The sequence below is a fragment of the Oryctolagus cuniculus genome, chromosome 1, assembly GCF_964237555.1.
Source record: "Oryctolagus cuniculus chromosome 1, mOryCun1.1, whole genome shotgun sequence".
Lineage (NCBI taxonomy): Eukaryota > Metazoa > Chordata > Mammalia > Lagomorpha > Leporidae > Oryctolagus > Oryctolagus cuniculus.
In genome coordinates this window covers 214,069,004-214,083,244 of record NC_091432.1, presented here as the reverse complement: position 1 = coordinate 214,083,244, position 14,241 = coordinate 214,069,004, and the positions used below count along the sequence as shown (strand labels likewise).

Below are 14,241 nucleotides of genomic sequence, written 5' to 3'. Positions count from 1 at the left end.
GTTGGAAAAAGAGATACCTGTTACTATAGAGTTTATATGCTAGTGGAAGAGTCAGAAAAATAAATGTAATATTTTTATAGTTAATAATAAAAATAAGGATTAGAAGCCTATGAAGAAAAGCAAAGCAGGGTAGAGAAACACCAAGGGAAGGGGGTTGTTTTAGATAGCGAACTGTATCTCTTATGTGTTGCCACAGCACAGATTTATCTGTTTCTTGTCTATCTACTCCACTCAGTAGAAAGCTCTACATGGCAAGAATTTTGTCTGTGGTTCGCTGCCGTAACTCCAGCACGTAGGTCAGTGTCTAGCAGGAAGTAGGACCTCCGTAAGTGTCTTTTCAATGAATCTGACTACATGCCTACTATGAGCCAGACAGCATGCTAGAGGCTGAAGACACACCTGTGACCACAGCCTGCTACCACCCCTGAAGCATTCTCCACCCCATGTTTGAGTGCAATGAAAAATTTCATGCCTCACTGGACTACTCCACTTGCTTACTAGAAATAAAAAGCCCTTCAAGCATTTTTCTCCTAATGTGGTTGTGTTCTCCCTGGTCACATCGCAGGCATTAGCTGTGGGGTGCCACCCGCTTTGGAGAATGGCTTGTACTCAGCTGAGGACTTCTATGCTGGCAGCACAGTAACCTACCAGTGCAATAATGGCTACTATCTGTTGGGTGATTCAAGAATGTTCTGCACAGACAATGGGAGCTGGAATGGCATTTCACCGTCGTGTCTTGGTGAGATCAGTGTTGGCGATTATTGCATGAGTTTATCCTGGCTCTGTGAGAAACACTCACTCAAACTTCCTGGGGCTCACATGACATTCTTTTGCTAACTTCATCTCATCTCAGTAAGTTCTGCACAAGCCATAGTGATGATGAAGCTGTCCACAGAGATGCCAAAAATGTTTTAAATTTTTCTCAGGCTCAGGATTAAGACTATATCTAGGCCGGCACTGCAGCTCACTAGGCTAATCCTCTGCCTTGCAGCGCCGGCACACCAGGTTCTAGTCCCGGTCGGGGCGCCGGATTCTGTCCCGGTTGCCCCTCTTCCAGGCCAGCTCTCTGCTGTGGCCCGGGAGTGCAGTGAAGGATGGCCCAAGTGCTTGGGCCCTGCACTCCATGGGAGACCAGGAGAAGTACCTGGCTCCTGCCATCGGATCAGCAGGTGCGCCGGCCGCGACGGCCACTGGAGGGTGAACCAATGGCAAAGGAAGACCTTTCTCTCTGTCTCTCTCTCTCTCTCTCACACAGTCCACTCTGCCTGTCAAAAAAATAAATAAATAAATAAAGACCATATCTATCCCTCTCCTTTCACTTGCCCACCCATAATCTAGGGAAATGATACTGTTATAAATCTGCAGTGTAATTTTGACTACTATATTTAAATTTATTAAACTATATTACATGAACTAGGCATTAAACCTAGCGGTTAAGATCCCCACATATCATATTGGTGCCAACATTTGATACCTCACTCCAGCTCCTAACTCCATCTTCCTCTTGGTGCACACCCCGGGGAAGCAGCAGTGATGGCTCTGTGGGGGGGTTTCTGCCACCCACATGAAAGATCTGGATTGAATTTCCAGCTCTCAAATTCATCCCTAACCCACTCCAGCCACTGAGGGCATTTATGGAGTGAACTAGCAGAACAAAGTACACTCTCATCTCTCATCTCTCTCTCTCTCTCTCATCTCCCTACCTAACCTTTTCCCTCCCTTCCTTCTTCCTCCTCAAATAAACACATTTAAATGCATATAAATGTTATACATTGAGTGATATGTAATGACTTCAATGTAAAAATAAATGTTTGATACACAAAGAAAATGAATCAACTGTAATTTTTGTTATCTGTGTTCACATTAGATGTGGATGAGTGTGCCGTTGGATCAGACTGTAGTGAGCACGCTTCTTGCCTGAACACAAATGGATCCTACCTGTGCTCATGCATCCCACCCTACACAGGAGATGGTAAAAACTGTGCAGGTAACTAATCCGTGTATACCTGGAAATTCTCATTTCAGTTTTGTAATTTAAATATCTTCTTTTGTTAAAAGATTTATTTATTTATTTGAAAGTCAGAGTTACAGAGAGAGAGGAGAGGCAGAGAGAGAGAGAGGTCTTCCATCTGATGGTTCACTCCCCAGTTGGCTGCAATGGCCAGAACTGCTCTGATCCGAAGCCAGGAGCCAGGAGCTTCTTCCGTGTCTCCCACGCAGGTGCAGGGGCCCAAGGACTTGAGCCATCCTCTACTGCTATCTCAGGCCACAGCAGAGAGCTGGAAAGGAAGAGGAGCAGCCAGGACTAGAACCGGCGCCCATGTGGGATGCCAGTGCTTCAGGCCAGGGCGTTAATCTGCTGAGCCACAGCACCGGCCCCTTAAATATCTTCTATAAGTGCAAAAAAAAGTGTTTATTTCGTTTATTTGAAAGGCAGAGTGTGAGAGAGGCAGAGAAAAAAAGATTTCCCATCTGCTGGTTTACTCCCCAAATGGCTGAAACATCCAAGGCAAGGCCCAGGAGCCTGGAGCTCCATCAGACTCTTCCCACGTGGGTGGCAGGAGCCAAGTACTTGGCCATCTTCTGCTGCCTTCCCAGCTGCATTGGCAGGGAGCTGTATCGGAAATGGAGCAGTTGGGAGTTGAACCAGAGCTCCAATGTGGGATGCCAGGGTTGCAGGCAGCAGTACCACCCACTGCACCACAGCACTGGGCTTCAGTGTCTTATGTTTCAAATAAGACAATATTTTCAACTTCCAAGGGCAGAAAGATAGAAAAGATATGACATATAAGTTTTTATAAAAGAAACATAAGACACAACTAAAAGTGCTTTAAATTAGCACAGTGCCTCTTCCCACTTCCTGATTTTTGAAAAACACATCTGAGAGCCAACTGTGTTGTTAGAAAAACATCCACATTGTAGATTTAGAAATATAACTTGCCGATATTTCTAAGTATAAATATAGGTAGAGAAAATAGTTATAGAAATATGACCTATCTGCCTCAGCCAGAGCAAAGAAAACACCTGTCCCATGGTTACCTTCAGTGTCTCCCTGCTACCAGATTATATCATTGTACAAAGTAGTATCTCACCCTACCACATCTCTGTTTAATGATAACTTAATGACACCGGTCCACCTCTGAATCCATTGCTGTCTTCCTGCATTGCTTATGAGGACTAACTACTAGCAAATAATAAAATAGAAAGTAAAGAGCAATTTTAAGTAGTAGATCAAATATCCAGCTGTATAGGTCCCTAAAGTAAAGTGCTCCAATTTGTAGGAGAGAGAAAAAGTCCCAGAAGTTCTATATATGATAGAGATCTTGTTTCCCACCCTAGGCTCATACATATAACAGTAACAACAAAAGCAGAGTATCCGAGAGTGAAAGCGCAGAACCAGGATCAGGAACAGGTTAGCCAGGAAATCTTCCCGTAGCTAAACAGAATATCAGATGTATATGCAGGTATCAACATGTTTTCAAACTAGAAATCTGTATACTATTCAAGAACAAGTCACAAAACCTGCCTAGGGAAATACCTGATCTGGACTTACTTCCTCCTCTGAAAGGTGGGTAAACTTAAACAGAATTAAAAATTAAGATATTAACAAGTCTATTCAGAGGGAGAAATCGTTCTATATATATCAGAATATGGCATTGAATATGAGTTAATACAGGAACCAGAAGGAAAGTTCAGGCATCTGCTTGTATGGCGTAAGTGACAAGAGTGAAAAATGCTAGCACTGCAGAAGGCAAACCCACCAGACCACTTTTGAAAGCAGCTTCCATAGGGTTTGGCCTAAATAGACATTCTAAAGTTAGATGCAAACGTTGTGATTTATGATTGACATATAAGATAAATAATGCAACAGACTGTACTAATAATTACATTAGCAGTTACGGACAGGTGAGAATGAAAAGGAAATGTAGGAAATTGGTGCTTGTGATTTATACAGGTGTATATATAAGCTTATTTATATTTTAATTTATATATGTATATATACATATATTTTAATTTATATATGTATTTTATGCATAGTCAAATAAAATGTAATTTGAAGAATTTCTTCAAAGATTCATATTTATAAATCCTTCAACTTCCTTGAGAAAATATACAAATTATTAAAATAGAAGAAAAAATGAAATCTTTTATTGTCCCACACTCAGATATACTTATTGATAGAAATCAGGGCTACTTACTGCCCAAATTTTACTGTATACTCTCCTAGGTATTTATAAAATATATATACATATATAGATGATTATTAAAACACAATATATAGGCAGTTTTTTTGTTATTTCATGTAACATTACATCATACACATTTTTCATATCACAAAATTGTTTTAAAACATGGTTTTAGGCCGGCGCCGTGGCTCACTAGGCTAATCCTCCGCCTTGCAGCGCCGGCACACCGGGTTCTAGTCCCAGTCGGGGCACCGGATTCTGTCCTGGTTGCCCCTCTTCCAGGCCAGCTCTCTGCTGTGGCCAGGGAGTGCAGTGGAGGATGGCCTAGGTGCTTGGGCCCTGCACCCCATGGGAGACCAGGAGAAGCACCTGGCTCCTGCCATCGGATCAGCGCAGTGCGCCGGCCATTTGAGGGTGAGCCAACGGCAAAGGAAGACCTTTCTCTCTGTCTCTCTCTCTCACTGTCCACTCTGCCTGTAAAAAAAAAAAAAAAAAAAAAAAAAAAAAAAAAAAAAAAAAACCATGGTTTTAATTGCTGTTATAATCTACTTTGTGGAGTCCCATAGCTAACCTTTCTTTGTATATTAGCATTAAGTGATATCCACTGTGAAAAATAGTTTAGTAAACATCTTTGGACGTAAATCCTTACATTTATCTCACCATCAAGATGTAAATCTGCGGTTACTTTCAGACAGTGTTTCAGTGGAAGTCCTTGTCAGATGTCCCAAATGACCTTAAGAAAGACTGAACCCATATTTATTCCCCACCACCGCATTGAGAATTCAAGTATTATATTCACTCGTATTGTTTTCCCTTCCTAGAAATGGTGGCTGCCCACATTTGTACCTAGAAGGGGCTTATGGTCCACAGTGTGTTTGGAAGGGAGGCTGGACACTGCTCCTGGATCTGCCCATGTGCAGCGTTTCCTTCAGCTAGAGAGGAAGTGGGTGACTGGGAGTGGGGCCAGTGCTGGGGTGCAGCAGATAAAGCCACTGCCTGCGACACCAGCATCCCATACGGGTGCCGGTTTGTGTTCTGGCTGTTCCACTTCTGCTCTGGCTCCCTGCTAATGCCTGGGAAAGCAGTGGAAGATGGCCCAAGTGCTGGATGAAGCTCCTGGCTCCTGGCTCCTGGCTTCAGCTTGGCTGTTGCAGCCACCTGGAGAGTGAACCAGTAGATTGAAGATATTCTCTCTCTCTCTCTCTCTCTCTCTCTCTCTCTCTCTCTCTCCCCCCTCCCTCCCTTTCTCTCCTCCCTCCTTCCCTCCCCCTCTCTCTGTTCTATATTTTTTATTTTATTATTTTCAAATAAATAAATAAATCTTAAGAAAAAAAAAACAAAGGGTAGGGTTTGGGGAGACTTGTAAGGGGTTAAAGCCCTTCTAAGCCATGCTCTGGAACCATCACTACTTCCCCCAATAAGCAACTACCTCTTGAGTCAGATATATTCTGTGTGTTCTTTGTTAGTCCTTGCTGCTTGAAAATATGATTGCTTAAATGCCTATTAAATACGTAACTCAGTCTACTGCGCGACATGTCCCCGCCGTCCTTATATCTCCCTTAAACAGCTTTTCTCTCGGGCCTCTGACAGGTATCTTTACTGTTTGCTATGAAACTTTGTGTGGCAGATGTGAGAGCCACTTCTTATTACACACACTCACACACACACACACACACACACAACTGTTTCTTTCTTTCAAGAACCGGTAAAATGCAAAGCTCCAGGACATCCAGAAAACGGCCACTCTTCCGGCGAGATTTACACAGTGGGGGCCAAGGTGACATTTTCCTGCGAGCAAGGGCATCAGCTGGTGGGAGCCGCTGAAATCACATGCCTGGAGTCCGGAGAATGGAACCATCTGACCCCGTCTTGTGAAGGTGTGTTTCACCAGGGCCCTGGGTTTGCTGCGTTCGGCAACCCCGAAAGCGGAAGGTGCAGATGTGTCAAGGGTTAGGTTCTGTCAGTGTCTGGCTCCCGTTTAAATGTGATCAGAAAACACACTGCCCTTTGAGCTTTCAGACTCTCGCACTCACAGTCTGAGAAAACCGTGTTCTGTGTTTTTCCTCCTTGAAGCCATTTCCTGTGGGGCACCAGCTATTCCTGAAAATGGGGACATCGACGGGTCAGCGTTTACCTATGGCAGTAAAGTGACCTACAGGTAAGTGGCTCGTTGTGGAAGCTGTTGTTAACATGCACCAGCAGTGATACAGTATGAGAAGCGTACAGGGGAGGAGTTAATCCCATGGGATTTTTTTTTTTTTTAATTCACGTGGAATTTGTTGAACGATATATAGCGGGAAGAGATCTTAATCCAATCATCTAATGGTAGTCACTCTAAATGTCTGTTTTAAAAATAATGAAAAAAAGATTATTTATTTGAAAATCAGGGTTACAGAGGAGATGCAGAGGCAGAGAGAGAGAGAGAGAGAGAGAGAGAGAGAGAGAGAGAAATCTTCCATCCACTGGTTCAGAGCCAGGGCTGGGCCAGGCCAAAGCTGGGAACCAGAAACTTCATCCAGGTCTTTCATGTGGGTGCAGGGGCCCAAGGACTTGGACCATCTTTTGCTGCTTCCCCAGGTGCATTAGCAGGGAGCTGGACCAAAAGTGGAACCACTGGGATGCAAACTGGTGCCCATATGGGATTCCAATGCTACAGGTTTTGCCCACTATGCCATAGCACTGGCTCCTAGAATTCTTAAATTCCCTGTCCAGTAAGTCACCAGTTATTGCTTCCAGCACCCTCCTGAGGCATCCAGAGAATGGATGCTGTGGAAGAGGCTCCTAGCTAATGAGTACCCTTGGTTGCAAATGAGCTTTGATTCCAAGCTGGAAATCTTGGGCACTTAGATTAGACTCTCACTCTCCAACTGAGAACTTTGTGTTTGCAGCTGCTGACCTGTGTCGCAAACTGCAGGCACGCCAAGTTCTTAAATCTGACCTTCCACTTATCATCCAGTTAGGTACCTGTGGGTAAGACAAATGATATTCTTGGTTAAAAAAATAATATATATATATATATATATATACATATATATATATTTAAAGGCATTACTTTGGTAGAAAAAAGGATGGTCCCAATATGTATAAATCCTCAATTTTTAAAAATTTTTATTTATTGTTCTTTATTTGAAAGGCAAAGAAAGCAAAAGCAAAACAAACAAAACAAAAAAGCCAGAAAGCCTTTCATTCTACTGCTTTACTCTTCAAATGCTTAACAACAGCCAGAATTGGGCCAGGCCAAAGCCAGGTGTCCAGAATTCAATCTGGGTCCCTCACGCAGATGACAGGGACCCTGGTAGCTGAACCATCACCTGCTGGCCCCCTGGGTGCACCTCAGCAGGCAGCTGGCATTGGAAGCAGAGCTGGGATGCCAACCTAGGCGCTCCGGTATGGACACAGGTGTCTCAGGTAGAACCTTGACTGCTGCACCAATGCCTGACCCGGTTCTCAATATTTTTAGAGGTATTGGCACAGATAAAATTAATAGAAGTAAATCAAACTATATTCTGTGATTTTCCTTTACCTTCTTCAGGTGTAATAAAGGATATACGTTGGCTGGTGATCAAGAATCATCCTGTCTTGCCAGTGGTTCTTGGAGTCATTCTCCCCCTTTGTGTGAAGTAGTGAAATGTTCCAGTCCTGAAGACATAGAAAATGGAAAATATATTTTGAGTGGCCTTACCTACCTTTCTACTGTGTCATACTCATGTGAGAGCGGATACAGGTAAAGGCTGCAGACAGGAGCCCAGCTCCCTGCTGCTCATGATTTACTTCCTAGGTTCCATTTGTGACTGGCTGACTTTAAAAACAAATGTGTTAATGCCCATTTGTGTGCTTCCTGGGGCCTAACTTACAGCACCTACTCAAGGCAGTTAGTTTCACTGCCACTCTGGAAATGCTAGCTCGATTGCTGTCAGCATCCAGACTTTAAACATGGAAGTAAAAGTTGTTTGTGAAGCATAGTACAATACCGGATGAAGTGCTTTCACTATAGAATTTCCTTATAAACAGCTTTACCAAGTTTACATGCAACATCGTGTGAGATGTTGGAAGAAAGCAAGTTTACTTGATTATAGTTGTGCACATGTGTGTGTGCATGCATGTGTTCAACTAGAAAGGGCATTTCAAAAAAAAAAAAAAATCAGGCTGTGGTCAGAGACGTCAGCAGGATCCGTCAGCAGGATCCAAGGTGGAACAGGTCCCGTAAACAGGAAGTTGGAGTCAGGTTTCAAGTAAAGGCAGATAAGCCATGACTTAGGGATGGGAGATTTGGGAAGTCAAAGGAAGACCAGAGTCACAAGCACCATGGTTCAGTCACCCAGGCTCTTGGCAAAGACTACAACCTTAATCACCCTGATTCCCTGGCTGCTCAGGTGAGTGTCTCCCTTCCTGCTGGTCCTCACTAGCCCACTAACCCTTTCTCATCTAAGTAAGCTGCTATCCACAAGGTCTGGAGCACCCTGTACTGCCCCTGTAAGCCCATTACACTGTTGCATTTTATACCAAGTGGTAGTGGTTGTCATCATGGCATGGTATTAGATCTCCCTTCTTTTTATATAAAGTGATGAAATATGAAGAAATATTCTTATGCGCTATAATTCTCCCTGCCCCCTGTTTTCCTATTTCATCTCCGTAGCAGTAAATAAACAGCCCCCAAAAGAGGTAATGTCATTCTGTCCTGTAGCTTACAGGGTCCGTCCCTCATTGAGTGCACAGCGTCTGGCAGCTGGGACAGAGCACCGCCTGCCTGTGACCTCGTCTCCTGTGGCGCGCCGCCTGCCATCAAAGACGCTGTCATCGCCGGGGATAACTTCACTTTCGGGAACACTGTCACTTACACTTGCAAGGAAGGGTGAGTGTGGGCTTGAAGGCAGGGAGCGCGAGAGCGGAGAGGGTGGCTGCTCTCTCCAGTGAGTGTGGAATTAAATTTTCTGGCAGCCAGAGCACAAGGAAGCATTATACTTATTTTCAGGCAGCAAACAGGGACCATACTACCCTGTGGGAGCAAAATTGGCCTGGAATAGATGTGGTTTATCAAATAGGCTTTGAATAACACACATTGGCTATTGCAGGGGAAAATATATTTCAGTGAAAATGCCAAAGAACATGCTAAAGTGGGCCATTTGTGTATGTATTTTTTTTGCAAAACCCAAAGGAAGACTGTAAGTCACCATGTCAAGGTAGCATGTCTACAGGAAAAAAGAAGATGGTACGGTTTGGGCTTTTACATTTGTAAGGATCTTGCTGAATTCAGAGGGAATATTTGGAAAACCAACAGCAAATTACAAAGGGTTTTCACATTCATTGTCTTGCTAAATGTCCACCAAAGCCCTGTGAGTTTCAAGAAGGGAAACACTCACTCTGGGATGAGCACAGCAGCCAGTGATGTGCTGGTGAGTGATGAAATCCCAGAGACTCTGACTTCCATTTCATTCCAATTCAACGTTGTAATCCCTGGCTTTTTCCTATGCTTCCTCATTAAGCATTAAGGTATTAAGTATTCTCACTGTTGATAGTGCTTTCCTGCCCCAGACTTACCTCGGTTTTGCTTTTCACCCATTTGGAAGTAGACGTGACAAGGGGGTGCCTTTTTTCTACATTTGTACCTCAGCTCTGTTACTCACTAACTGTGTGGCCTTGGGGAATGGGTGTGACCTTTCTCTACCTCACTTCTCTTCCTACATAAAATGAGTTTATTCAAGGTTTACACTTGTGGATATTGTAAGGAATAAAATTATTGAATACGTGACCTAGCCAGGGAAAAAGAAAACCTCAATGAACCAAGCAAACTTAGCCATTGTTATGGTGTTTTAAAGTTATATTTATGTATTTGCATTTAATTTGGAAGTCAGAGAGACAGAGACAGAGACAGAAAACTTCTATCCATTATTTTACTCCCCAAATGCCCACCACAGCTGCAGCTGGACCAGGCCAGAGCCGGAAGCCTGGAACTCAATCCCTTTCTCCTACACGGGTGGCTGGAACTTGAGCCATCATCCACTGGCTCTAGTTTGCACATTATCAGGAAAGTGGAATGCCAGGGCCCTGGGGCCTTGGCACTGCCTCATTCCTCTCTCTCAGCTGCTGTGCCTTTGCAGATGCCCCACTGTACCCCCACTTCTGTCCTACAGCATCTGATACTTGCTCAGGCACTGCCCTGTAGTCATAGCTGCTCAGTATCTCAGTGGAGGAAGAGGCAAACACTGGACTTCTCCATACGGCCATCTACCAATACATTTATCTTTTTAATTACTTTTTAGCAAAGCCCCCAAACACTAGGAGTTTCCTATTGCTCATCTAAATGTGTAAAGTGGTCATTTGTTTTGGTGTGAGACTCTGAGGGGGGAGGGGTAGTTAACATCCTAAAATCCTAATCTAAAATTTCTCTTTTGATTCTTCTCAACTGCAAGCTTCTAAATGCAATTATTGGATTTGTTAAAATAAAGTCTTTGATCCTTGTTATTAATTGAACACAGAATTAATTCCTGATGCATATTCACGCTTTCTTTGTTCTCATTAAATTGCAGCTGTTGAACTATCTAGTAAGCTGCTTTTGCAAGGCCCTTCTGAAACAGAAGTGCTAATGATCCACTTCTCTCATTGAGCTTTCCAGACACACGCTCGCTCATTTGTCATGTGATGCCTGAATCACTTTGCTGAAAATTGCATCTGCAGATTGCTCTGCTCATTTTCAAAGGATTTGGGCTGATGGGTCTAGAAATATGAAAATGTACTCCAGCCAGTTTGTGCTAGGGCACAACCTTTCAAGGCATCCCATGACAGGGGTGGGCCATTTTCGCTGGGAGTTACAGTGTACAATAGTGTGTTCCATGTAGTGGATGGCCTGATTTTTAGTGAAAGTCTCTGTAAGAGTGTCCCCAGTGGCTCTAGAATGAGAATCCAAAATGACACACAGAATTTAATCAAATATTCCATCATTTTAGATGGGTAACTTCCAATTTTTCCTGCTTTAGTAGCCAGCATTTCTGGGCACATTTCATCCTCTATACAAAAGTGAATTGTTTTCTAAGTGATTCTTTAATAAAATAAGTGAGTGAAATGTGCTCCCCTTAAGTCTTAACACATACTGAGTCTTCTGCCATGATGAGACAGTGCAGCTACTTGATCAGAGATCAGTGATAGCAGTGTCTAGACAATAGCTATCAAGTATTTCCTCTTTGGAGCCATCTGGAAAACCTTTCTTTAGCATCTTAAGACTCATGTATGTACTTTAGAATATATTTATTTTTAATAACCCCCATTCTCATGGTCTTAGAATATATTATCTACTTAGCTAAAACACTGGCTCCCCTATCACTCAGGAAAATACATAGAGTTAAGGGCTTTGTGTCAGGCTGGGGAGGCAGAGACCAAACATTATTTCTAGGATGTCACACAGCCAGTCTATGCCTGCCACGTCTTCACCCACCCACCCCCAGGGTAACTGTCCAAAACCACACAGAGGTCTCGTGTTTCACCCTCTGATTTGCAGGGTTCATTTGCCATTCCTAGCTGTTTGCAGGTTCTCAGTACATCCCAGCTGTACTCCAGTCCCATTTCTTCGCTTGTGCTACTTTTCTTCCTTGAGTGACTTCTATTCCTCGTTCCTAAAGACCCCCCTCTGGAGCCAATTCAGCTGTGAGGCATTTCCTCTCCTTCCCATTCTGCAGGTAAAATGGCCCCTCCTCCGTTAGGCAGGGGGCCTGCAGTACACCAGGGAGTTGTTGGGGTGGGGAACAGAGGTGCAGATGAAGGCATTGGCATCAAGTCTGTGGGCTAGGTGACTGGCACATAGCAGGCCCTTGAGAATTATTTTAAAAAGAACTAAATGTTAATTGAGAATCAAGGAAAAAAACCTTAGGTTAGTCCAAGGGATATGGTAGATTCTAAGAAATAATGGGTAACATTAAAATGCATTCTCTAAATTCATTTATTCAAAAATATATATTTAGTGGTAATAGGTTGTTGAATTATGGGGTAGCTTTGCTGTGATTTTCCAATAGGGAGGGAGGAATAGTTGGTGAAGATTTTTCAGGAGATCAGTGGCCAAAAGAAGCTTTGCCAAATTACAAAAGCCTCCAGTTCTCAGGAGACGTGAGGGATAAGGAAGGCAGGTGCTTCTGCCGCAGAGCAGCTGGCCCTTGAAGTAAAGGAAGAATTTCATGGGTAGTGCAATGGAACCTTATGAATCAGGGAGGTCTAAGGGCATGAACTTCAGCCACGAAACTGGCTAGCATCAAGGGATCCATGAAAGCAGTGATGCATGATTCAAAGTGTGAGAGTGATGTAAACTGTGTGTTAAAACATCAGGACCCTCACCAAGTGGAACTTCCACACACGGTGCATCATACCCAGGAACGGTAGAATCTGGGCACTTACCCAGGAATAAAGGGTTTCCTAATAATAAAATCATGCTGATAGCATGTTGTCTTTGTACACCTTCCTGGATCCTTTAAGATAGAAGCCATTTAAAAATGTATTAATATCAGGTCTGTATATAAAGAACAGGGATCACTCACTGGAGACTGTACTCAGCTATTGGAGATGTCTACGATTTCCTCACTGTGAGACCACTTCTGTCCATAGCACTACACATGACCATAGGCAGGATGGACACAAATATCTCTGCTGATGCCCTATAATTTTTTCCTGATCTGTCTGTCTCCAGTATACTTCATTAATATTGCCAAATAGCATGAAGGAATCATGAAGGAATTCGAACCTCTCTATAATAGCTGATCCTTTATCAAACTGAAATGAACCTCAGGGAAAGTTTTTGTTGACTAATGACATTAGGATCTTTGCTGATGAGTGGGTCAGATAACTTGTACTAGTGACACTGCAATTTGGTTTCCAAAGGACACTCACGAGTGATAAAATTACCAGCTTCATTTTAAAGAGGGGGAGAGGGATATCATGGAATATACATAGATGTGGGAGTCAGATAAACCAAATTCAAATCCCAGCTATGCAGATAATGCAGGGAAAACTGCCATCCTTTACCAGTTTTCTATGAATGAAGCTGTACACACATCCCCTACAATAGGAAGTAATGTAGAAGAGATAGTGATTAATAATACACATTTCCTAATGTGGGATATTGGTGGCCAAGAATCTCTTCGTTCTTCCTGGAACACTTACTATACTAACACAGAGTTTGAAATAGTTGTTGTGGACAGTACAGACAGAGAGAGGATTTCTGTAACTAGAGAAGAACTCTATAAAATGTTAGCACATGAGGACTTAAGTAAAGCTGGATTGCTGATTTTTTGCTAATAAACAAGATGTTAAAAAGTACATGACTGTAGCAGAAGTCTCTCAGTTTTTGAAGCTGACTTCTATCAAAGATCACCAGTGGCATATCCAGGCCTGCTGTGCTCCTACTGGAGAGGGATTACGTCAAGGACTTGAATGGACGATGTCCCGACTTAAGATTAGATGATCTCTACTGACCTCTTCTTACAGACTTTGTGTAAACAGTGTGCTGGACTTTACCTGAAAGCTGCAAAATTTAACGGCTTACATATATTTATAATAAACTGATTTAAACATTTTCTATAAGAAGAAAAATTCAGACCACTTGTTTGAAAACAAAGATGAAGTCTCACCTTCCAATTTACTTTCTCATTATTCCTTCCAAAGTAAGCTATGAAAGCTGTGATTGACATTTTTCTCATAATGAGTGCTCTCAGGACATTGTGTAGCCTGTGGTAAGTACAAAGGGAGAGGAATGCATTTTGAACTTCTAAGAGTTTTAGTATCAGTTTAACTCTCCATTGTTGAATGTTGTTATTTTCTTGTTCCATTTAGTCAAACTACAAATCCCAGATACTAGGTTTCCAATATTTTTAAATGTAACATTACTTATGAAAAGTATTTTGTGTGTGTATTGTATATATACCTCAAGTCAAGTTAATGGCTTTGGTTTATGTGCTAAAGAAAAGCAAGTAACACAAAAATTAATACTGTTCTTGGTTATAACCATAATGAGATGAGCATTGGCATTGGTGGTAAATGCCATTTTGTATGTTTCCTCTTTGTTCTCTGTGTTTTA

The 14,241-nt window shown here is 42.7% G+C and overlaps 1 protein-coding gene and 1 pseudogene across 1 annotated transcript in view; both read left to right on the top strand.

The window, feature by feature from the left end:
• The window catches only part of SVEP1 (sushi, von Willebrand factor type A, EGF and pentraxin domain containing 1), a 212,757-nt gene that overhangs the window by 153,433 nt on the left and 45,083 nt on the right, over window positions 1–14,241 (top strand). The window contains exons 31-36 of the mRNA XM_002708072.5: window positions 566–739; window positions 1,868–1,987; window positions 5,888–6,064; window positions 6,261–6,345; window positions 7,720–7,911; window positions 8,872–9,039. Of these exons, the coding sequence (XP_002708118.3) occupies window positions 566–739; window positions 1,868–1,987; window positions 5,888–6,064; window positions 6,261–6,345; window positions 7,720–7,911; window positions 8,872–9,039 (916 nt within the window). The remainder of the gene's footprint in view (window positions 1–565; window positions 740–1,867; window positions 1,988–5,887; window positions 6,065–6,260; window positions 6,346–7,719; window positions 7,912–8,871; window positions 9,040–14,241) is intronic.
• Window positions 10,337–13,755, top strand: LOC127490493 (ADP-ribosylation factor-like protein 5A pseudogene; annotated as a pseudogene).